The 24,764-nt window shown below is 42.1% G+C and overlaps 1 protein-coding gene across 3 annotated transcripts in view; it reads left to right on the plus strand.

Moving 5' to 3' along the window:
- Galntl6 (polypeptide N-acetylgalactosaminyltransferase like 6) overlaps window positions 1-13,625 on the plus strand; it is a 1,046,769-nt gene extending 1,033,144 nt beyond the window's left edge. For all 3 annotated transcript variants that reach the window (XM_057752992.1, XM_057752993.1, XM_057752994.1), the window contains one exon: window positions 11,421-13,625. In XM_057752992.1, the coding sequence (XP_057608975.1) occupies window positions 11,421-11,588 (168 nt within the window). In that variant the 3' untranslated portion in view covers window positions 11,589-13,625. The remainder of the gene's footprint in view (window positions 1-11,420) is intronic.
- The last annotated feature ends 11,139 nt before the right edge of the window (window positions 13,626-24,764 follow it).

Genomic DNA, 24,764 nt, shown 5'->3' on the forward strand with positions numbered 1-24,764 from the left:
CAGCAAGTTCTAGACTAGCCAGTCAAGGCTAAAGAGGGAGACTGTATGAGAGAGGGTGGGGGGTGTAAGTAGGAGCAAGAGGAGGAGGAGAGAAAGGAAGGAGGGAAGGAGAAACAAGAGGAAGAGAAAAGCTTTCCCTTGGAGATTGAGTGTAAAATGAGAAGTAGATTGTAATCACCTCTATTCAAACTTGTACAAGGTCTCATATTTAGTGTAATCAGAAACACTGAAGAAATTTAAAAGGCATCAAGATTTGAGAGGAAGCGGGTAAATGGACTATTCACAGATGATGTGTTTGAGCATTTTGGAAATCCAAAAGACTGTGCAACTAAACCATTAAAATTGAATTAGAACATTTAGCATGGTTTCAACAGGATGAAAACAATTATTTCTACTTGGGCAACAACAACAAAAAAAAACAGAACATGAAATTAAAAAGCAGTTCTTTATAGTTATCATAAAATGCTTAAGATAAATAGTTTGGTTCAAGTCTGGGGGTGGGGGCAACATCAAGGCCACTACATTGAAAGCCACAGAAAGGGGCTGAGAGTGTAGCTCAGTGGTGAAGTTCTTGCTTGGCGATCGTGAGAGGAAACTGATTTCCAGCTGCAGCACCATGTGGGCAGGAGAGGGGTTGAAGAAGAAAACCTATGGCAATGTCCTCTGAACAAATTTCTTTAATGGAGAGGGTATCATAAGGATTAAAGCAAAACTGTGAAGATACGTTTTCAAATTGATATGTACATTTAGTGTAAAGTCAATAAACCTCAGCAGATTCATATGTGAAAACTGATCCAACTGTCCTGTTAGTTAAAGGGACTAAGGGGTGAAATTCTTGGCGAGTGCCAACATTTGAGGATTTATTTTAACATAGATGTTAGGCTTCGGTCTCTACATCATAAAATCGTGCTGGTCCACAAAGATGCCAGATGGAAGGCCACGGGGCTGTTAGTTTAAAGAATTCTGGAGAGACAGTGACTTAGAGCCCCAGATAAATACAGTGTCCACAATTAAGTTACTAAGTTAACAAAGAAGGTATGCGGTTCTATTCTGGTTATAATTTATGAGACATTTACAAAATGCTAAATGTGCGCTCATTGTTGAAGAGTTAAACTCTTCCAGGTCAGCCCATTCATTTCCAACAGCCCCTGTGGTTGGGAGGTTCTTCCCTGGCCTATGGTACTCTAGAGATGAAGTTCAATCCATTTTGCTCAAGAAAAATTGAAAATATTTTGTAATGTTTGCTTGGTCATTAGTCTTTCCTTCTGATGAAGCAGTCCAGCTTCCAGATTTTGCTCTTTACATGACTTCATTTGGTTCTAACTCAATCTCCTGGACATCTAGAGCAGTAGTTCTCAACCTGTGGGGTTGGATGACCCTGAGGGGTTCACCTAAGACCATCAGATAACACAGATATTTACATTACCATTCATAACAGTAGCAAAGTTACAGGTATGAAGTAACAACAAAAAACAATGTTATGGTTGGGGTCACCACAACATGAGGATCACAGCATCAGGAGGGTTGAGAGCCGCCACTCTAAAGAGTCCTAGAAGATAGCACACAACCCAGAAAAGAGTACAAAATTGCAGTGTGCTGTAATCATAAAAAAAAAAAAAACCCAGAAGAGCGACTGGCATCCTTTCTTTAAGCCTCCATCATCTGTTGCTATAACAGTGTTGCTGTTCATTTACCCCGAGCTGATTGGTTTTCTGGCTTAATTCATACACTTGGCTTTTTAATTAGCTCAGCATTGCAAGATATTAATAACCTTTTTCTCTTGGCCACTCCGACATCTTCCCATTTTCTACCTGTATAATGCATCATTTGTGTTTGTGTAGTCATTTGTTTCTATTGAATCCTATCTTAGGAACTGAGCAGATTCTTACGATGCACAAGGCCTTTGGTCAATTACCATCATACCCCCAAAATAGTAATAAAAATCTGAACTTCAAATATTACCCCAGTTTGGATTTTGGCTCTTTGACCCCACTTAAAAGCAATTGAACGACTTTACTGTTTTGCTGTTCACAGTTGAGTCAAAACTCATTAAACACATGTTTAATGCCCTCATTTGAGTTGACTGATCCCCAATGCATGAATTCACTGACTGAGTCCTCTAACATATATCAGAAGGGACACGGGCCGTCTATTGAAGCAATTTCCTTATCAGGGCACAAATTTACCTAAAACTAGTATTATCTCTTAGGTCAGCGTCCTCCAGCTTGAACATGAGAAAACAAAGACTTTCAAAACATTTTGTTGAAAACCAGCTGCGCAATGCCTGCTGCGGCCACTTAGATGTGATAGAGTGATTGGGCTCCAGTGAGTCACTGTACCTTAAGGAGACTTTGGTTCCAACCGACAGCTTAGCTTCCTTGTCAGAACAGGGCAAAGCTAACTCCCAAGAGGACCATGCATCAAGCAGTGAACCTATATTGTCAAGAGACATGGACCATCCGCACTAGTATAGCCTGCACCAGCAGGAAGTGGCGATGTAGAGACGTGTGATTTATTTTCAACAATCAACCTGGTGGGAAGAGGATTAGCCACTGAGAAAGCATATATTTACTCTACTGGCATTCTCTTGGTAAAAAAATGGTTTTAGGGGCGCTCTACTTAAGCTTTTTCCTCCAAGCTGAGGGTAACTCCTGGTGCCCTGAAAGGACCCTTGAGACCCAGCTAAGGGTTGTTCTGAAAGCAGGAAGGAGAACCTTTCCCATAGTGACATCATTCTGCTCTGGTTTGCCTGTGTCTCTAGCTGAAGTCAGCTGACTGGCACAGGGTTCTAAAGTCTGCCATTTCGACTTAGCAACAACCCCGTTGCTTCACAATTTCCCTATGTGCTTAACTGCCCTTGGCCTCAGTCTGCATTAGACAGAGACTCTGTCATGCACAGACTATCTTCCTGCTCTTACATAATGCTGAGGTGTGTGCTGCCGGGATCTAGATAGCCAAATGGAAGCCGAGCTTGGCGATTAGAGGTCTAAAAGACTCCTGACATTGTTGATGGGGACCCTTTCTCCAGTCTGAGCGGACGTGGAGATGGAGCCGGGCGGCTAGTTGCCTCACCCAAGAAGAGAAATGCTTTGCCATTGCAAGATATTCAGGACATGGACTCTGGGTCCTTGGGGGAGGGCGGGGCGGGGGCACTGCCATTTGAGTCATGAGCTCCACTATGTGTCTTGGCACTGGAGCCTTGGAAAATTTGCCACACATCTATTTCCTTGTTATAAGACAGAAATAATAAAAGCATTCACCTTCAATAGTTGTCGCTATAAGTAAGTGAAAACTCATTGCACTTTGAGCGTAGCACATAAGAGTTCGATTAATGTTAGCTATCACCTTCCATGTGTCCTGCAAGTTATCTTCTGGCTTGATTTGAACACCCCAAATTGGAGTAGAGAGAAGCACATTGTCAAAGTGGTTGTACTTCTAGACCAGACATTTCCGTACTATTTCAACTATTCACAAGTAAATATTAGAAGAGGAACTTTACAAAAGGACTGCTTGTGTGTGTGTGTGTGTATGTGTGTGTATGTGTGTATGTGTGTGTGTGTGCGCACTCTTGGTGTGTACCAAGAGGACATGTGGCACATCGCAGGGCTTAGTTCATGTTTGCTGAAAGGATAATTGAATCTAACTTCCTGCTTCTCGACATTCTGGTTCCTCAAGAAGTGGTGAGGGAAGGAGAAATGAGGGAATCTGGGCAGAGCTCCTAACACAAATATGACACATAGGTATGCAGTAAGGAGGGGTGTAGGGTCACGAGACTCTAGGCAGGGTGATTGACAGTATATAAGAGATATGAACAGAAGCAGCAAAACCTTGGAAAACATTTTCCTACATGTGAAACTTTGAGAATACATATAAATTACGTACATCCATATCTACATACATTCATGCATATATACATAAGGTACACAGCATGCAGTGGCTAGCTTTATGCCAACTGGACACAAGCTAGAATTACCAGGGAGGAGGGAACCTCAAATGAGAAAAACGCCTCCATAAGATGAGGCTATAAGCAAGCCTGATTTTCCTGATTTTCCTGATTAGTGATTGATGGGGCAGGCCCAAACCATTGTGGCTGTTACCACCTGTGGATTCTATAAGCAAGCAGGCCAGGCAACCAGTGAGGAACAAGCCAGGAAGCAGCATTCCTCTGTGGCCTCTGCCTCCAGGTTCCTACCCTGCTGGAGTTCCTGTCCTAACTTCCTTTGGTGATGAACTGTGATGTGGAGGCATAAGATGAATGAGCCCTTTCCTCCCCAAGTTCCTTTGGTCATCATAGCAATTGGAAGTCAAACTACGACACTGAACGATCTGACAACACAGAGCACTGGGCCCTGCACAGGCCAGAGGTGTAGGGAAAGCTTCTCCAAATGAGTTTTGTTGTTGTTGTTATGTTGGGGTTTGGGTTTTTGTTCGTTTGTTCGAGACAGGGTTTCTCTGTAGCTTTGAAGCCTGTCCTGGAACTCATTCTGTAGACCAGGCTGGTTCAAACTCACAGAGATCCTCCCGAGTGCTGGCCATCACCACCCAGCCCTCCAAATTATTTTTGAAAGAAAACCAAAAGAATGAACAAAACTTAATGATGAAAATGGTATGAAAAGAGACTCTGTGGTGTGTGTGTGTGTGTGTGTGTGTGTGTGTCAATTTATCCCAAGACCCTGAGGTAGGCAGAGTCTTGGTTTTCTACAAAGCACAGAGAGAAGCCACCTGAAATACATGTGTGAAGGAAAACGGTGACCTATGAGACCAGACATCAGCGTAATTGCAGAACTGCACACGATCATATAGGTCAGGCTAAGAATTTAGTGAAGGAAGAAGACATTGAGTGAGCATGGAAGATGGGGAGTCTAACACATGAGAATTTTCTGTCTGCTCTGAGAGGAACAGAGATTGATATGCCTGGCGCATCACTATGCACAGCCTAGTGAATGCGGTATGTAGAATGTAGGATTGAGAGGCCGAGGACCAGCAGAGAGTGAGCTATCACCAGCACTGTCTCCACACATACACTGAAAACACTCAGACGAGTCATTTCTGATGGGCTGAATTGAACAATGATGCATAAGACCAACATTCTGTGAGAAACATGACCTGCTAAAGAAAAAGTAGAAATGGCCAGACAATATGACTGCTTGTCACTTTCTATCTATTTAGGAACGATTTGTATTTTCTCAGAAGCCAATGGTAAAACTAAGAACTTGGTTTTCTCCCTTTCAGAACGCAAAAAGTTGTCACGTATCAACCTTTCTCTTCTCTACAACCTTGAGGGGCAACAAATCAGAGCTTCCTATAGCATATCTTATCTCTGCCTCCTGTCTACTGAACTCCTCTACAGGCATAAAGGAAGTGAATCCCTGACAAACTAAATGGCTAGCAAAATTTGTTGCCAGGGACAATCTGAATGAAAACCTCATCCCATCAAGCCTTCATTCCTCCTTATTAGACACCAGAGACATCAGCTATGAAGGAATTCTCCCACTTTTAATGTATGTTGTTATAGCATTTTAAGTTTTCAATCACATGTAAATTTATCAGAGGAACTCATGTAATTATTTCATTTTTATATAGATAAACTACCCTGACATCTTCTCTAAACAACTGCTTATCAGATAGCCAAGCCTGAACATCTCCGACTTAGTATGTCTAGAACAAAAACCACTATCATCCTTCCTCCTGGTCCAGTCCATCTTTCATTGTCCCACTTCAGCCCAGCTTTTACTCCAGCCACTCACCTCCTCCCTCTAGCACAGCCTCCACATCCCATTCATTATAAGTCTCTGTGCATTTAACTTCTCTGATACTCCAAGTAGCCCTCAGAGCACGGCTGCCCCCACTTTCCTTCTGTATCAGCTCAAATTTGGATTCTTGCTGTCGCCTTCATCTCTTTTCTCATGATGTCATCCAATGCCTTCCTCCTTGGTATCCTAAGTCTAACTCCTCCTCCAGTGACTATCCCCCAGTGCCAACAGGAAAGAGTCAATTTTAGAATTGCACCCAAGTATCTTTGTGGTATGGCTCTTTGTCTACCTCTCAGACATAACGGTCTGAAGTCCATACTATGTTCCCTGTATTCCGGTGATACCAAAGATTTTTCTGGTCACCATAACTTGATCTAACTGGCACTCCATCACCCCTGCCCTTACTCCAGTGCCATCATTCTGGTTTCCTTAGACTATTGATCCGTAAAGGTGTGCTCAGTCACTGCGCTAGCCCTTCTCCTTATGAAAATTCCTTCACTTAGACACGTGAATAGCTAATTCTCTTTCCTGTAGGCCCCATCACTGCTAACTCAGGTTCTTTTTATTTCCCCATTTTTCTATAGCATCGTATTTATTATCGTCATTGTTTATTGTCTCTGCCTCTATATTTAGAATTTAAGATCTTAATATAAGACCCCAAACTTTGAGCTGGTTAGAGGAAGAAGGTACAGAAAAACACTTGATGATTTAGACTTAGGCAGTGGCTTTCTGATTAAGACTCTTATGTCCTCAGGACATAATAGCAAGAACTGACAGATGGATGGCACTAGATTAGAACTGCGACACAGTCAAGGAAACGATTGTAAGAGTAAAGAGACGTTCTACAGAATGAGAGAAAATCTGCTAGCTATTCATGTATAAAAGATTCATATCTAGAAGATAGAAAAGATTCAAAAAGTAAACCACCAAAGAAGATAATAATTAAATCAATAAGCAGGCAAATTAATCGAACAGATTCTTCTCAAAGTACAAATCTCAACAAATTTCTGAAATAATTTTCATAAATGATGATCCTTAGCCACCAGAGAAATGCAAATGAGAACCACATTGAGATTCTCTCTTCTCCCAGTTGACATGGCTCTCGTCAGGAAAACAAATGTTGATGAGGACAGGGGTAGCAATGGGATACTGTTGCCAGGAATGCCAATTAGCCCATCTACTGTGGAAATATGTATGGAGGTTCCTCATAAAACCAAAAATAGAACTACTACATTATTTAGCTGTGTTGTTCTGATTATATACCCAATGGGTATGAAGTCATCATATACCACTATGTTTGCTGTGGCCCTGGTCACAACAGCCAGGAGACAGAATCAACCTAGGTCCCCATCAAAAGATAGAAAGAAACTGTGAATATATGAGTCCCTGTCTAACAGGCTCTGCCCATTAAATTTTGAACTCAAATGCATAAATGTGTTATTTCATATTCACCTTTATTACACTACATTTCACTGATATTTTTTCTACTTCAGACACTTATTGAGTACCTTTTGATCTGCTCTAGTTGTTGGGTTCGAGGATACGGCTTAGGTTATCTTCCCCAATGCCTTTCCTTGACACTAACCACAATATAAAGGGCACTTTAGAAATATCTGTTGAACTCAATACGAAATCATGTATTCAAATGGTCTACGTATTTTATTGTCTTGTCTTCTAGAAAGCTCAGGACCTGAAAAGATAGTCGTAGCTCATGCTAGAGACCAGCCAAAGCTCTGCTATAACCTAGCAAAGCTGCCTTTCTAGCTCTAGATGACCTTGGTTTCCTAAATCCTTTGGATTAAAGAGGGAGGCACTGTTGTACAACGTGGACAACGGATTGGGTCAGAGGGTAATTTTTTCAAGCTCTATTTTGCCAGAATTTCAGAAAATATACTTTGGTATTGAATAGCTAGCTGCTCTCAGACCAGATGGTTAGTACATTCTGATTTTTAGAACTGGGGAGGCTTTCTGACTAAAAATAAATTAGAGGAAGAGGAAGCTATTACATAGTTGCTTATATGCGAAACATGGAGCCAACCACTCTACGTTTTGTCCTCCCATAACAAACTTGGGTGCATTAGCCATATTTACAAGTATGTGAGCGAAGGGTCACAGAATTTAGTGCCTGCTCCAATGGCAGACAGCTAGCAAGTGGATGGCTAGAATTCATCCAGCTCCATGTACAGCCAAAAATCTCAGGCCTCTTCCCAGGACTGCGCTGCCCCTCAGGCTGTGAGCCATGTGCTCTCCTATCTGTGTTATGTCTTTGTGTCTTTCGTGTTCGGTTCCTTCATGACCTCAAGTGCAGGCTGGGATGTTTGGAGCCACTCGCTCATTCTGCTAAAGCTCAGACTCTATGTGTATAAGGGAGCGGATAAAGTTCATTATGGATGTGGGAACACACCAGGTACCACACAGATGCCAGTCAAGTCTGTGGCCAGCTCTAAACCTACGTGGCTTCCAGCGAACCACCCAAATAGTCCCACCCCATGTTCATCTGCGGGCACTGATTGGTTGGTGCCGTGAACTGATTAGGAAGAGCGGGTGGAGGGGGTGCTCAGCAATCCTTAGACCTCCCCTGTTCCATGATTTCAGTTTTCTCGGGCAAGGTGAAGTAAAGGTGACACTGACAGGCAGGGCCAAGAGCAAAGCAAAGACAGAGCATCGATCATCATGTACAGAAGGCTGTTACGGAACATCACACTTTTCAAAGTGCTTGCAAGTCTACTGGGGGCGGGGATGCTGTTCTGTTAACAGTGATGACCGATGGGAAGAAGGACAGGGGAGAGGAGGGCTGTCACGGAAGAAAAGACATATTCAGACTTATACCACTGACTCAATCACTAGCAAAGGCGTCGATAAAGACATTAGTGATCCAAAAGCCTGGTCCAATAGAAGCCTATAGATAGCAATTATGTCACCCCCCAAGGTCAAAGGCGATAAAGGTATACTCTGTTGAAAGCTGAAAGTGTGCCCAGAAGCTTCATTTCTGTCGCCTTGATGGGCACTCCAAAGACAAGGGTGAACAGAGATCGGTCTGTAGCCAGAAATCAATCAGTTGACCTACTGGGTATTGGGGAGGACTTCTAGCTTAGCACCCTGTCATCTGTCTCTGTCACAGGCAGACTTTGGAACAAAGTGCTTGTTCAATTCTATGACAAAGAAAGACTTTGGGTCTTTCTTCATCCTGTAGTTTCCCATCGGCTTCTCTGCTGTAGATAAAGTATCCCAGTTTTCATCTCTTCTAAGGACACAAAGTACATGCACTGGAAACATATTCCGGATTTTTCCAGTTGTACCACATCTGCACAGCCTGCCTGGCTGTGCCTATGAGCACACCTGCATTTGTCAGAACATGTGTTCCCACAAGGGGTTTGCAAACTGTGATACCTTATGGCTCAGGAAGGGATGTGCAGAAAAATAGGGTGCTTTAGAAACCTGGTTTGTTTTTGTGTTCATGCTGGCCCATGGGCACTGATAAGGAGAAGAAACCACGGAATACTTGTTTTCTTTACTGATTTTAGGTTTCACAGAAATGCATGTTTTTAAGGGGAATCTGGGGTTGTCCGGAGGTCCGCCTGAGCTGTTGGTAAAGGAAGCAGGAAGAAATGCAAGTATTAAAGACTGGAAGGAGGTATCCGCACACGCAACAGAGCATGTTCGAATTTAGTAGGTCACACAGAATTTTCTTGAACGTTATGATTTAGAAATGGTCTTTGAGGGAGCCAAAAGAAGGCTTGATGAGTAAGGGTACGTCCCATCAAACCTGCCAACCTGAGTTTCCTCCCCAGAGCCCACATGGAAGACAGAGAAAACTGAACCCTGCACATTGTCCTCTGGCCTTCATGTATGTAGACACTGTGTCATGCACACACAGACACACTACACACTAAATAAATGTAAACACAGTAAGGAATACTATTTGAAGGGATCTGAAATATAACTCTGTGGTACAGCGCTTGCCTAGCAGGCGCACAGTTTGAATGGGTTGGATTCCCAGCAATATAAAATATGAAACCACAAAGGGTGTTTGCAAACCTAATAAAATAGATTAGATTCAGGCAGCTACGGTGCTGGAAATTGAGGGTGAAGGGCATGAGAAATGTCGGAGGGAAAGGAGCAGAACAAGGATGGAAGGCGTTGTGCAAGGAGTCAGAGACTGCAGGAGGAACTTGTGTGCCAGGAGCCCAGGTAATCTCCAAGGCTGCGGTGAGGAGCTGAGAACAGTCTTCTCCTTCCTGGCATCTACCATCTCCCCCACAGACAAGGAGAATTTCTTAAAACCTTCCCCTGGAGTCAGACTGCAGAGAAGTTAGTGAAGACATTGGAGAGGACTGTGAGGAGCTCTCAGGAGACTTCTGAACTCAAATTCAGGAAATCCACAAACAACTTTGACTTTAAAGAGTAGGAGAAAAGAACCTTTGTGTTGGACAGTCCTTTGTTTACACTAAAAATAGAAACGCCTACCAAATTGCCCACATGTTACGTTTCTCCTTCCTTATTTCTCCATCCCCTTCACGCGAACATCCGGATCCTTCAAGGATATTAAATATTAGTTTGATTGAGTTTGAAAATCCAGGAACCCATCAATGTTTGCAAAGGGTGGCTGAGAAACTCTTAAATCCGAAAAGTACTGCCCATTTACTGTTCCCCCCTTGAAGGAAAGCAACCAGAAGACCAACCAGCACCCCAAAATACTTCCTAAGCTAAACAACAAACATTACTCGATGCTAAAATTTAAGTGTTAATTTGGTGACCTTTTCTCAAATTATTTTTTTTAAGAAAAACCGTAAACGCCATTTGAGTGAGTGTTTGACACTAAAGAAGGGTTATTTCCTTTCCACTTCACCTCCTCTTCCCAGGAATACAATAAAAAGGGGCATGCTCAGACAATGAGCTTGCTCAGGACTTAGACTTTGTGCCCTGGAAGCCAGCACCTTTTATTTACTGAGCTGTGAACTGCCTCAAGTACTTAGGTGATTTAATGTATTTATCATAGCTGGCTTGTAAGCCGACACCTCCTCCAGTTTACAAAAAGTCATCCGAACCATGCTATCTAAACGCCTGCAACCTACAAGATGTTGGATTGCAGGGGTGGAAGACACTGACTCTCAAGCACTAACAAAGCTGACTTTTCATTCTCAGCTGTGGCCCAAGTGTCACTTGTCCGCACCCCTTCATTCATCTTCCAGAGACAGCAGGCAGCTGAGCGCCTGGCATTTCAATTTCAACATGGATTTCTTTTGTCTTTTTCAGTAGACAACCAGTGTGAGATGGGGAAATTTTCGCTCTTCTGGTTGGGTGTGTTTATTATTTACTGTGCACTCAACACAGTGTGTGTGTGTGTGTGTGTGTCATATTTTATCCAAATGGCTAGAAGCATTTTATACTTGAAAGCAGCTAAGCTTGCAACATGAAGCTCACTCCAAAACTAGAAATTAGTGAATTGCTCTCTTAAAAAAAATTAATTCATTTATATTTTTGTCTTCAGCTTAAGTTGTGTTGAAAGTTCTAGACTCTTTGAAATCTTATATTCTTTGACTCGAGAGCTGATTGAGTTAGACTCTAGGTACATATTCAAATACAAACACCTATTTTACATATATAAACTTTGGGCTGTAGCATTCACCACATTTTATATCAGTCTTTTCTTTCTGATGCATCTAGGACAGAACACTATTTCATCCTGTAAGCAACAGCTGCATGGACTGCAACCCTGCAGAGAAGAAGATTTTCATGGCCAGATGTGACCCTCTCTCTGAGACTCAGCAATGGATTTTTGAACATATCAACATGACTGTTTTAGAAAAAAATAGCTACCCTGCCAGCTCCTAGAAAGGAAAGAAGAGCGATTACCTACAGATTGGGAACTGTATTGTCGCGGGCGCCTGGGTCAAAGGAGTCAGGAATAACGTTTCCTAGATCCAGGAAGCCTGCTCGAAAGATGTGTAAACGCCACGTCAACGTAGGCTGTTCGGGAGGAGTTCCTACATCTGAAAAACTTGGCTGAGAACCACACCAGCTGCTGCTGAGAACTGGAGACTAGCAGTTCCCTTGCTGGCCAAGGGTAAAGATTATTTAGGGACTGTTCGCCACGACTGCTGAGTTAATCGATCCTAGCATTTCTCAGGTCAAATCCTGCAGTAGTGAGTAGCTATGAATGGATCCTATTAATCGGGTGGGAGGGGGGCAGAAACAGAGCGCATGACTGCTCTGGCAACCTGAGGCTACCACAGGCCTAGAACTAGCCACGCTTGAGGGGTGAGCTCTTTGGTGCCATTCTCTGAGGAGGAATGGGTTAAGCAGGTTTAACCCTCTAAAGTGCTGCAGATGATTTTAGAGTGCTCATCCCATTCTCTTTTCTTTTGTCTTCTCTTCGCACAAGGGTACACGGCATCTGAGACGCACATCCCGTGTTCTCATTCACACCTGCCATTCTCCTTTCAGGGCCTTTACTCTCTGTCATGGTTCAGAGGAGTCCATGTTCCACCAATCAGATGACGTTCTAATTCAGCATCCTTGGATGAATCCAGTTAAAGACAAAACAAACGACAAAAAAGCCACTCTGCTACCCAGTTACTCCAAAGAAAAATTCACAGAAGCAGCAAAACAACACACACGCGCGCGCGCACACACACGCACACACACGTTAGGGAAGAAATTTCTCTAGGAAATCTATTTTTACTTTTCTATTATTTTTAAATTTTAAAAAGTCTGATGTCTGTCCAGTTATAACTTCGATTAAAGAAGGCATTGCAGTGGGGTCCATGTAATTTGTTTAGTTGGTCTTAAATAAATCTTCACTCCAAGTGATGTGGAAATGGCTTCATTCACTTCAGTTTTCTTGAATCTGGCAATTTTAAAAGTGGTATTATTTAAGTATTGGTTTTTAATCTCCCCCATTCTTGAAAATAATGATGTTGTCTTATTTGAAAGTCCAGGAAAGGAATTACTATTAATTTTCTATTTTCTATTAGTGGGCAGTATTTCAGGGGTGTGGGAAAAAAAGAAATAAGTTCAAAATTAACATACTCTAGATGTTTTGGGTACAGGGTGTTCTTACCTTTATTCTTATTATTTTTAATGTAGTTTCCTTGTTAATAAAAATATATATGTTAAGACGATCTATATATTTGGAGCATAGATCACTGAAGTCCAGGACAGGACAATCCAGAAGAGTCAATTCCTTTTTGTTGTTGTTTATCAATTTTTATTTTGCTTGATATGTTTGGTTTTGTTTCTTTGTTTGTTTTTTAAAATAAATAGCAAAAATCCAGAGAAGCCCATCTTCTGGTGGAGCTTTTAACCTGGCCTGGGTAAGAATCCTCTACTTCCTTCAAGACGCCCAACCATTCGCGAGCCTAATATACAATACCTCTTCTTGAAAATGCGCACGTTTTTTTCTCTCCTCTAAACCAAATCAAAATATGCAGTCAAACTACCCTGCTAAGGGTCAGGGAGGGGTTGCTTTGGTGTCTTTACCAACTTCTTTCTTCAAGCATTCTTTTCAAAAAGCTGTTTCTTTTAAAACTGACTGTCACTGAGATCTTTTGTATAGGTCAAGGCATCTTGTAATAGTCAAGATGCATAGCGGAGAAAATCAATAGTGAGAAATTAACCTGTGTGTTGAACACTTCTAAGGAGTGGGTGAAGATTTATCTCAAATGTTCAGAGAGTAATCTGGCTGGAGAGTTAGACGAGCCTATACAAATTCACATTATGTCATTAAATAGTTGGCTGCTATTTACAATCGGACCAAAGAGACCACAGCCTGGAAAGCCCAGCTTTGTAATAATCTCTTAGGATGTTAGAGGCATGGCTGGTTAGCCAGGGCCTACCCTAAGTATTGCAGCATTTTCATGGGATACACAGTGATCCATCAAGATTGGTCTCTTACTCTCTGAATAAAAGATTATTTTAAAAAAAGAAATTATTTTTTTCTTTAAAAAAAAAAACAAAAAAGGAAGCTTGGGACATTAAATCCAACTGCCAGCTATGGAACAGTCATTAATGGTGTGCACTCGGGGAGCATACACATGGAGTCCGGAGAGTCTGCCCCTGAGCAGGAGGGCAGAGCACTGCCCAGAAAAGCACACTGAGAGAGGCACTTCCTGTGCCCCTCAAGGTCAGGAGTCTACTTGCTTGAAATACAATCTGAAAAGCATAAAACAGCATATGTTTGCACTTTCAGTTAGCAGGAGGCACTGAATAGGCCTGAAGGCGACTGTTCCTGGAAATAAAATTCTTTGAGAACTTGATAGTTGAGTCCTCACATCAATTCTTTTATCAAGATGGGGTCGATATCAAGTTGGTGTGGTCAACAAAAATAGCTGTTTCTCCATCGTAAGAGTAGTTCTGAGAGAAAGAAGAAAATAATTATTTTTTTTTTGAAACCCCCTTTATGTATTTACAGGGGAAAAACAAAACCTATGCTGTAAAACAATCGGTACTTAACTGTGTGGTTCATGCCTTTTCAAGGCTGGATGAGTACCTTGGCAATACTAATGTACCGGCTTAAATGTCTACTGTTATTTACTTATATGACTATGATCACATGACTGTTTTTAAATGTAGTCATTCTATCAGAAGCCTCAGTGAATAATGGAAGTTCCAGGACTATTTTGTGAATTGATAACATAGAACTTTATACAATAAATGAATAACACATAATACAAACAGACTCACAGTCAATGAAAAAGAAGTGATAGGCCCGTTATTTCTACATTTCTTAAAAACCATGAGACCAATTTCTTTTAGTAGCGATTATATGTTTTAAAAGAAGATAGCAGTCAAATTATAAGTATGTTCCTTCACATGGAAAACTTCCATTTTTTTTTCTTTGAATTTGAAATTGAACCTAGGGCCTCGAGCATGCAAGGCAAGTGCTTTGAACTGTATTCCTGGCCCCATTTTCCATCCTTCTAGAACTATCTGTAAGAAAAGATCAAAAAGAAATCTTTTACTTAAAGACCAGCTCTCTAAGGACAGCAGATCCATCAAAAAAAGCCAGTGGCACTTTGATTCACTCTGATTCCACAGCCAACTGTCCCTCAGTCACAGAGGGTGACTCCTGCCACTGGGAAATTGTTCCTTCAATCCTTCACACACCTCAAGATTCAGAAAGAGGGTGCTACCAAGTGAGGCCAGCTCTGCTGTTAGCGCCCTGCCCCAGTCTTTCCCAGTGAGAATACTGACCTTTTTTTTCCTTCAGAATTTAGGATCATCCTAAAAAATATATTATGGCTGTTGATTTATCATTCCAGGAAGCTGCTTACTAAAATATCTTTAGGTTTCTTTCCCTGTCGGGAATATAAAACTGCTGTACATGGCCAGGTGCTGGGGACAGGCTGGAAACAAGGCCTTTAACATAAATCATGCAAAGGAACACCTCACAGTGAACATATGTGGGGAGAAGGGCACCATCATGTCTCTAGACATGGGTGTGGACAGCCCTCCCCATGCAATGCCTGGGAAAATTCTCCCCCGCCACCATCACTCACAGACCACAGGGCTCGTGGTAATTACTCTCCACGTGTGGAGCTGTGGTTGAGGACACTGAAGCATGACAAGTGGCCAGTCGTTCCCACACTGCCGGCACTGGGAGAGGGCTCTTTGATTTATGTCTATAGCCTCTGCTCGCAGAACTCGGAGCTGTTTGCAACTCCATTTGGCGGACTCGACACTGGCCTGAAGCTCTTCTTCGCAGCCACTCATCTCGGCACTTGACATTCCAGACTGGTGTGTCTGCTTCTGCAGCCTCTCAGCAAAAAGACAGCTCGGGCTGGTGTTTGATGCGTCTCTTCAAAGAGATCTAGAGAGGGTCCCTGTGTCCCTCCCACCTGCTGTGGCCCCCTTCAGCTCACCACACACTAAATTTCTGGGATTTCCACGGTTTACATCTGCTCAATGTAACGAAGTGAAAGGATTGACGACAGCACAGAGAGGCTGGTTAAATTTCCAGATCCCATTGCTAATTATTTTACTCTGACATCACTCACCTTGGGGTGGGAGGCAATCATAACTAAGAAGCGTATGTCCTGGCTTTTCAAGGACAGTCTTGCTTTATGTCTATTTACCTACATAATTATTCATAGTGCCCCCTTGCTCCTAAAGGTGACATGAATTACCTAACAAATTAAATAATTATCTGATTTATAATCCATTTGACTGCTTATGGTTCCTCTGTGGAAATTGCTAAAAAATCTTTTGCTTCTACCTGTCTTCAAGAAATCAAACGGGCCTTCCCTTCAAACTGGCCAAGACTATCGTCACACTACTGACGACTTCCCCATTGTATTTACGTGATATTTTACAGGTGGTTTGATGGAAGACTTAGCGTCAAGAGTTTTTATATCTGCCTAAATTATTTTTCTGAGTTAATACAATTCTAAACTTAGATGGGTTCTTAAATACAGTTTTAAATTTTTACCTGGAACTTGAAACCAAGACGTTTCCAACTTCTCCAGGTACAGACAGTAGATACCCAGAATAGACTGAGGGCTGTTTTTGCTAATTCTGATTTGATGACGCGACAGGACAAAAGCTGTTTCCTTATTGCTCTTGCTTTGCAATGTGGTCTTGTATTTATTAACACAGTCCCCCTAATACAGTGGCTCTTGCAATAGATGTCATTAACTATACTTATGAAGAAACTGTAAGACTCAGAGTAAAGAATTTTGTAGAGTCCCATAGCAAGTTAGTGAAGTCGCCACAAGAACCCAGGCCTTTGGTACTCAGCATCCTCCGGGGTACCTCATAGCTCTCAGCAAATTTGGGTTACTACACAACAGTGTGATCACTTATTCCTCTGGGAGTTGGGGTTTTAGCCCCTCTCTTGTGTTTGTTCTTCTTTGTACCTGTGTGTTTTTATTGGTTTTCCTGCAAGCTTATTAAAGTAAGAACACCAAACCGAATCCAGGGTTAATCCCTCTTAATGAGATTTCCTGAGTACTTTGAAGAAAAGGAGTGAGCAACTCAAGCTATTTTTATAGCTGTCGATGATAAATCCTAACGCAAACACTGTGTGCTCCGGGATGACTAGTGAGCTCAGTCCTCAGGGGTATAAAGCAGCCACCAAACAGAGAGCCTGCCTTTACTCCACAGCAAAACCCTAAACTGATCTTTTCCTGCAGAGCCTTGTGGCTCACCCCTGAGATCCACGCACTCAACAGGCAGGCGGATGGCTGTGAATTCTAAGCTAGCCTAGACTCCAGAGTGAAACCTTGCCTCAACATTATATGAATGAGTTGAATAGAGACTCATCCTTATAATACCACCACTGCGAGGGAGAGACAGGTGGATCCCTGTGAGTTCACGGTCAGCCTAGAATACGTAGAGAGTACCAGGCCAGCCAAATTTATATAGTCAGACCTTGTCTAAAGAAGGGAGGGAGGGAGGAAGGATGGCAAAGGGGAGAGAGGGTATGAAAAAGAGCGAGAAAGAGAGAGAGAAATTTTTGAAAACATATCTATATCCCTGTCAATAGTCTCCTAAGCATTCTTGCAAGTTCTCTCTCAGACACAGTGGAGACACTGTGGGCCCAGTGTGTATTCTGTTCTCTGGACAGCTGTCTTTCTCTTCTGAGCATTTTGATTCCACCAGATATCTTTGTGTATTCTCATTATTAGGCAAAATGCCATAACCTAGGTGGAGTATACACATTAGAAATGTATTTCCCACGGTTCTAAAAGCTAAGGAGTCCAAGATAAGAGAACAGCTAAAGCCAGTGTCCCATGAGAGCCCCATTTTAGTCCGGAAGACGGCTTCCTTTCTCTTCACTAGTGATGCGACTCTGGGGTATAAGCACCAATGCCAATCCTGTTGATTCTGCTCTCCATTAATCCCCAAAGGCCAGATCCTAACATGATGGCCTTGGAGGCCAGGAGTTCAATATACAAAATGAGAGGGTGTACACAGACTGTAGCACTAGGCTTACCCCAAATATACTAAGTGAGGATTTGGCGGGGGGAGCTGCTAAACACAGAGACGTCTAGGGTCAGACAAAACACTGCTCTCTGTCTTACTGGTGAACCCAACTTAATTCTCTGATATGACTGTCTTCTTCACAAATGTAGGCTGCAGACGTCTGGAAGAATGGTTGGCTGTAATGCAGAGCTAAATTTAAAGTCCAAGAACATTTTATTTCCAACTCCTCTAGCTTTTATTAGGGCAGTGGTTATTAAATTTTAGCCTTAATAGCACCTGGAGAAATTGTCAAAACAGGCAGCTAGGTTGAAACCTCCCAGGGCCCAAGAACAAGCCTCTAAGTGATGCTATTGCTGATGGTAGGAGCTCATGCTATTGGCCAACTTGAACCAATCAATAGTCTGAGCATCTTGGAAATGTATTTCTAAAGATGATTTTATTCATGTAGACTAAATTTAGAAAGCAGTGGTTTTATGTATCGTTTCTAAGAAGTGATAAAAACCCCCAGCTCACTGGGCATTCGAAGGAGCATAACAGCCAATAAGTACGCACACATAATAAGAAAGCTGCCACACAGTTCTGTAAGGCAGGGTCACAGAGCTGGAAGGCCAAGAATAGGCAGCATTGTGTCACCTAAGTCTCTCTTTTTAAAAAAATTTAAAGCTGGGTGGTGGTGGCTCATGCCTTTAATCCCAGCACTCGGGAGGTAGAGGCAGGCGGATCTCTGTGAATTCAAGGCCAGCCTGGTCTACAAGAGCTAGTTCCAGGACAGGCTTCAAAGCTACAGAGAAACCCCGCCTGGAAAAAAATTTAAGATTTTATATATATGCATATATATATATAATTTCTATATACATAATATATGATATTTATGATATGTATAATATACAATATTCATATACTACATAACTTATAATTACATATCATGTAGTATATATAAATATAGTATATGTATAATATTGTCTTGTTTTCTTTTGTTTTTTGAGACAGGATTTCTCTGTGTAACAACTCTGGCTGTCCTGGAACTTGATTTGTAGACCAGGCTGGTCTTGAACTCACAGAGATCCACCAGCTTCTGCCTCCCGCATGCTGGGATTACAGGCATGAGGCACCAACACCCAGCAAAAGATTACATTTTTATTTTTAGTGTATATGTGTGTATGTGTGTTGGGGGTTATGTGGAGGAGGCACAGTGCTTGCAGAGGCCAGAAGAGGGTATTGGATCCCCTGGATTGGAGTTACAGGCAGTTGTGAGACACCAAATATGGGCTCTGGGAATTGAACTCAGGTCCTCCATAAGAGTAGTACTTAACTTGACTCCTGAGCCGTCTCTCCAACCTTCACGTAAAGTTCAAGTTAATGTATAATGAATAGTAGATCAAGACCCTTGCTTTGAGTGTCCCACGTGGAGTATTAATAACTTGATTATTGCCTCTCCCTTCGAACTACCAGTGACCTTCAGAAAAGAGTATTGAGATTCAAAATAAGGCATACCTTGGCTAAATCACTTAATGTTACCCTCTAGTATATAATCCAAACTTTGCTCACTCTCAAGTTCTATCTTTAAAAAACACACACACACATTAATTTCTGGTGACTAGTATCTGCCCAGCTTCTCTTTCAAGGCACGGTGTGGACATGACTGAACCATGGTTTTGCCATCTTGGAGAAAGGCCACGTGCCTAATTAAAATTCTTAGAAGTGTAACACGTCCTTGCTGTGTGCAGCGCGGACATCATTAGGAGGAGTTGTGGAAGAAAAACAAGACCTTAGCATCTGTGGTGTTAGGGCTGTGGGGTGTATGGGTTTGTAACTCCTTCCTATCGAAAAGCAATACCCAGGGGGAGGTGTGAACTCGGACAGGACAGTTACCCTGCTATGTACATGGGCTTAATCTCCAGGGCCACAGGGACCTTGATGTGGGGACAGCCACCTGCCACCCCAGAACTCGGAAGGTGGAGGTAGGAAGAGCTAAAGATCAAGATGAGACACACGGGATCATCCTCAGCTACATGGTAACTCAAAGCCCAGCCTGGGCTACATGAAACTCTGCTGTGAATGATTAAATATTAAGGTATTTTTCTTTGCAGGCTATTTCTGCCTCATTCTTTTACCAAAAATAAAAATTTAATTTAAAATACTTTTTTCAGGTTGTTCCCCCCTCCCTCTTTTTAGTTGATTTAAGCTTTGGCCACCAACAGCACACAGAATAAGTTCTTCTCATTACCTTTTAAAAGAATGTATAGGAAGCCAGTTTCATATTTTGCTATTCAACCTTCTACCACCAGCAAAATGATATGGGATTTATAAAGCGCTTCTGTGCCAATAATTCCAAACACATAGATTTTACGGTGGATAAAATGCTGGGCTAGGACAATGTCTTTATTGGTAACGTGTTTACAAACATGCGTGTCTGAGTTTGGCCCCTGGAAACTACATAAAAAGCTGTGTGTGGTGACTTGCTTTATCTCTATAACCTTGGTGTTGGGAAGACAGAGACAGGTGATCCCAGGGCCTTGCCAGCCATCCTCGCCCAATGCAGGAGCTGAAAAGAAGGTGGGGGCTGAAAAGATGGCTCAGAGGTTGATCGCTTGTTGCTCTTGAAGTGGACTTGACTTTCATTTCTAGCACCTATTTTAGGTGGTTCATATCATCTATAACTCCAGTTCCAAGGGATCCATACCCTTCTTCTAGCCTCCAAAGGCACCTGTCTGAGCGCACATACCCACATTCACATATAAACAGTAAAATATAATTTTAGACAGACAGTGGTGGCACATACCTTTAATCACAGCACCCAGGAGGCAGAGGCAGGAAGATCTCCAGATTCAAAGCCAACATGGTCTACAGAGTGAGTTCTAGGACAGCCAGAGCTGTTACACGAAGAAACCCTGTCTGGAGAAACCAAAAGGACAGCAACAAAAAAAACTTCGTAATTTTTAAAAAATAAATCTTTTAAAAAAGAAAGGAGATAAAATGTGTCTCTGGCCTTCACATGCATTTGCCCATGCATACACGAACATAGATGTGCGCACGCACATGCACACACAATACTGCAGATCCAAAAGCTCCTCTTAAAATCAAAAGGTTAAGCACTGTATCTGGAAATCAAAAGGATAAAGCTCTGTGACTAGAATTCTCAGTTCTTACTAAGAAGCAAAGACTAAACTTCTAGCTATCATGAACCATCCTAATAAAACAGTTATTAAAGGAGGTGGTCAAGTATCCAGGAGTGAGGGCAAAGGAGACAGAAAGAAAGAAAAAATAGCCAAGCTTCATTTTCCTAAAAACATTTTTTTTAATGTCCCCGAGGAAGCAAGCAGCAGGGAAGTTCCTGAGTGACTGAGATGTCAACGAAAATAACCTCACCAAAGAAATGCGCTTGGAGGAAGGAAGCCGCTACTCATTAATGTCTACCCGCCAGCAATTGGTGAGGGTCGTCGGCGCAAACGTTCTCCAAACACACTTGCAGTCAAAGCCAGGCTTTCTAAAGAAGGGAAGCTCAAAGGAGTAGTGAATGGTGACGAGGCAGAGCCAGTCACTAAAATGCTTAAAATAAAACCATCTCTGAGGCAACTCATCTGCAGGATAAACGCCTCTGCTTGAGAAAGGACTCGGAGATGAGGTTCTTTGGGGAGTGGCAGAAGGGGAGCTAATGACCTTGTTTCTCCATGCCTCAGGCGTCAGATCTCTGCCAGAAATCTGCCCACGGGGTCCAGGGTTAAAACCTGTCAGGGAAAAAAAACTACAGGGAGAAAGAAGCAGCAGCCTCTGGAGCCGGGATGATTGCTTTTCTGACAGCACTGTAGCGCGCTCCATCCCCCACCCCAGAGCTGAGCCGCTGACCAAGACGTGAGGCTTTGACAAAATCACATTGCTCTTCTTTTCTTTCCTAAGTTCTCCTTTATTTCTGTCAACCCCAATCACCTTCCAAGAAGAAAGTGAAAGTGTCATTCCTTGGTGATGTGAAGAAGAGTGTCTCTCAGCCACATGCCCGCTTCTCTGGTCCTCCTTGCATCATCTTGGTCAGTTTATTCTGCCCCGTCCCCTTCCTCCCTCCGCCCCCGCACCGTGAACTGTCTACAGTTGGTATTTTTCTTCGAGGACCCAACCCATCTCTAAATTTAACTCAATACATGTTTATTGAGTATTAAGAGAAGTGAGACATGATAGATGTCTGCTGGGTTGTAAAAATAACAGCTAGCTGCTGTGGCCTTTCCTTCCCGTTCGAGGTTGGGCCGACATCGCGTTTCTCTCAACATTCTTCTCAGGGCTATGGTAACGATGAAGTATGCTAATGAACGTGATATTGCTTTGTAACTAACAAGCCAAGATGTAAATGAAAGCAGTTAATATTTAATGGAAGCTTATCCCTTCCGCTGAAAACTTAGCAAAGTGATCCTCGGATAGACTGTAGAATTTATTGCGCAAACCTTACACAGTTTGTGAAAGTGGAGTGATGTTCTTGATTGGGAACACCGGAAGGACTTATCGGGAAGAGAGCTAACAACTGTGTTTCTACAGTCCTCAGACACCAGATAACAGCCAGGAAAAACAGAAGCAGGCAACCAGGACATATGGTGATCTCTAAAGACACTGAACAAAAGATGTGTAGACCCTAGTCTGAAGTGTGGAATCTTGTGTGGCTAATTTTATGCCCATTTGACTTAAGCTAGAGTCTGCTTAGAAGAGGAAACCTTGACTGAGAAGATGCTCCCAGCATCCTGTGGGCAAGCCTGTAAGGCATTTTCTTTAGTTGATGACTGATGTGGGAGTGCCCAGCTCACTGTGGTGCCAGTCCCTGTGCTGGTGGTCCTGGGGGCTACAAGAAAGCAGGCTGAGAAAGCCACAAGGAACAAGCTGGTAAGCAGGACTCCTCCCAGCCCTCTGTATCAGTTCCTGTCCATAAATCTCTTTCTTCCCCAAGCTGCCTTTGATCATGGTGTTTTATTACAGCCATAGAAAAGCAATGAAGACAAGCCAATATGATAGAAGAGAACCAACTCCTTCAAGTTGTGTACACACACATACAGAGAGAGAGAGAGAGAGAGAGAGAGAGAGAGAGAGAGATACATGTGTTATGTTTTTTAAAAAAATTTGGTTCTTTTTTGCTGCTTCAATATTTGCTTCTGAAGTTTTGTCTAAAATAGAGTTGCTATGTGCTATCATAATCATAATATCTAAGCTACTCATTGCTTGAAAATGTCTCTTTGTTCATCATATCAGGACTATCAATATGATACCCAATTAATGTTAAAATACATAATAAAAACAAGAAAGCAGGCTTGGACTATGCTCAGCTGGTAGAGTGCTTCTCTAGCATGCTTAGGGCTCTTTGTCTGGATCCCTATTACTGTCTTGGGAGGAGGATTGGAAATTCAAGGTCATTGTCGCCTACATAGAGAATTTCAGGCTGGCCTGAGCTACTGAAAACTCAAAAATGACTGATTTCATTTAAAAGCGTTGTTTAAAAAGGCAATAGCATCTTCAATTTAATTCCATTGATCCAGGTATCTGTTTTTATACCAATACCAAGCTGTTTTTATTACTCTAGCTCTATAGTAGAGCTTGAGGTCAGGATTGTGATGCCTCCAGAAGTTCCTTTATTATATAGATTTATTTTGGCTGCTTTGTTTTACTTTGTTTCGTCTTTCTATATGAACTTGAGTTATGTTCTTTCACGGTCTGTGAAGAATTGTGTTGGGATTTTGATGGTGATTGCATTAAATCTGTAGGGGAGTGGGAAAAAATATATAGCTCAATAAAAACAACTTTTTAAAAAAGGCAATAGTGGTCAGGTAGTTTTGGTACATGCCTTTAATCCCAGCACTCAAGAGGCAGAGACAGATGGATATCTGTGAGTTCAAGGTCAGCCTGGTCTACAGAACTAGTTCCAGGACAGCTAGGGCTGTTACACAGAGAAACCCTGTCTCAAAACACCAAAATAATAATAATAATAATAATAATAATAATAATAATAATAATAATAGGCAATAGCCTTCTGCTCTTCATCTATTCCATTAGATAGCCTAATCAAAAACGTACAGAAAAATAAACGTTGGATTTATTACACAACCAAATCACGATATCTCTTGCACAATATTAAAATTATTTTGAATTAGATATATTGCCAATAGAGTTGTAGTTTACTGGAGGAATGAAGATTTTGAAAGGAGGTTGCTGTCAGAAAATTTAGCAATAAAACAAAATAGTGCAGAAGACATTAAGTTTTTATTGCTACTTTAGTTCTTTGGATTTGAACATTGCACCAAGAGAACCTCCTCTAACAATGTTGGTAATGCCACAAGACTTTGCTGATGAATGTGCCTCGTGTTTAGAATGTGGGATGAGCCGTGTCTGATCAGGTTTCACTCCATTCGAAGACAAATGAAATTGAGGAAAGTCTGCTAAGAAATGAAACGAGGCTGTTTTCTACAGTTTGTTCCTGACAGGGTATATTGCAGCCCTAACCAAAAAAAATCAGGTGATAATTTAATCATCTTGTTTATACCCAATCAAACCAACGGAATCAAGATAAACAACTAAACACAATGTAAGGCTTTTAAATGGCTGTTCCAGCAATGGGTCTGTAGAGACAGGAATTCCAGCTCATCCAGAACACATCAGCTGATGCCTGGTGCCTGGAATTGTTGGAGGGATAATGGGCATAATGCCCACCGTCCTATACTACTGCGAACATTCCCTGTGACTTCACCTTGAAAAATCAAAGCAAAAGCAAAGACCCAGAGAGAAGGGAAACTACAAACCAGTATAATCTGAGTGCAACCGACTGTCTCGAGCAGAAGGAAACGTATCTTAACTCGGCATTTTTATTTCTGTGGCCCTATCTCTTTATCCTTGTTGCATCATGAGAAAAACAGAGAATATGTGAAATACATACCGCATTGGTGAGTGAATGGACATAAAAGACTTCATAAAAGAGCTCAAATTAACGTCTACTTTGAGCCTCAGATGACTCTGAGCTCCTGTATCCTTATAATCCCTGCTCTACCCCCATTCAGAAGAAGCAGGTTCGTAAGAGGACTGTCCTCTCTCCCACTCAGACTGATATTTTATCCTATTCTA

This window comes from Chionomys nivalis, chromosome 20, assembly GCF_950005125.1.
Source record: "Chionomys nivalis chromosome 20, mChiNiv1.1, whole genome shotgun sequence".
NCBI lineage: Eukaryota > Metazoa > Chordata > Mammalia > Rodentia > Cricetidae > Chionomys > Chionomys nivalis.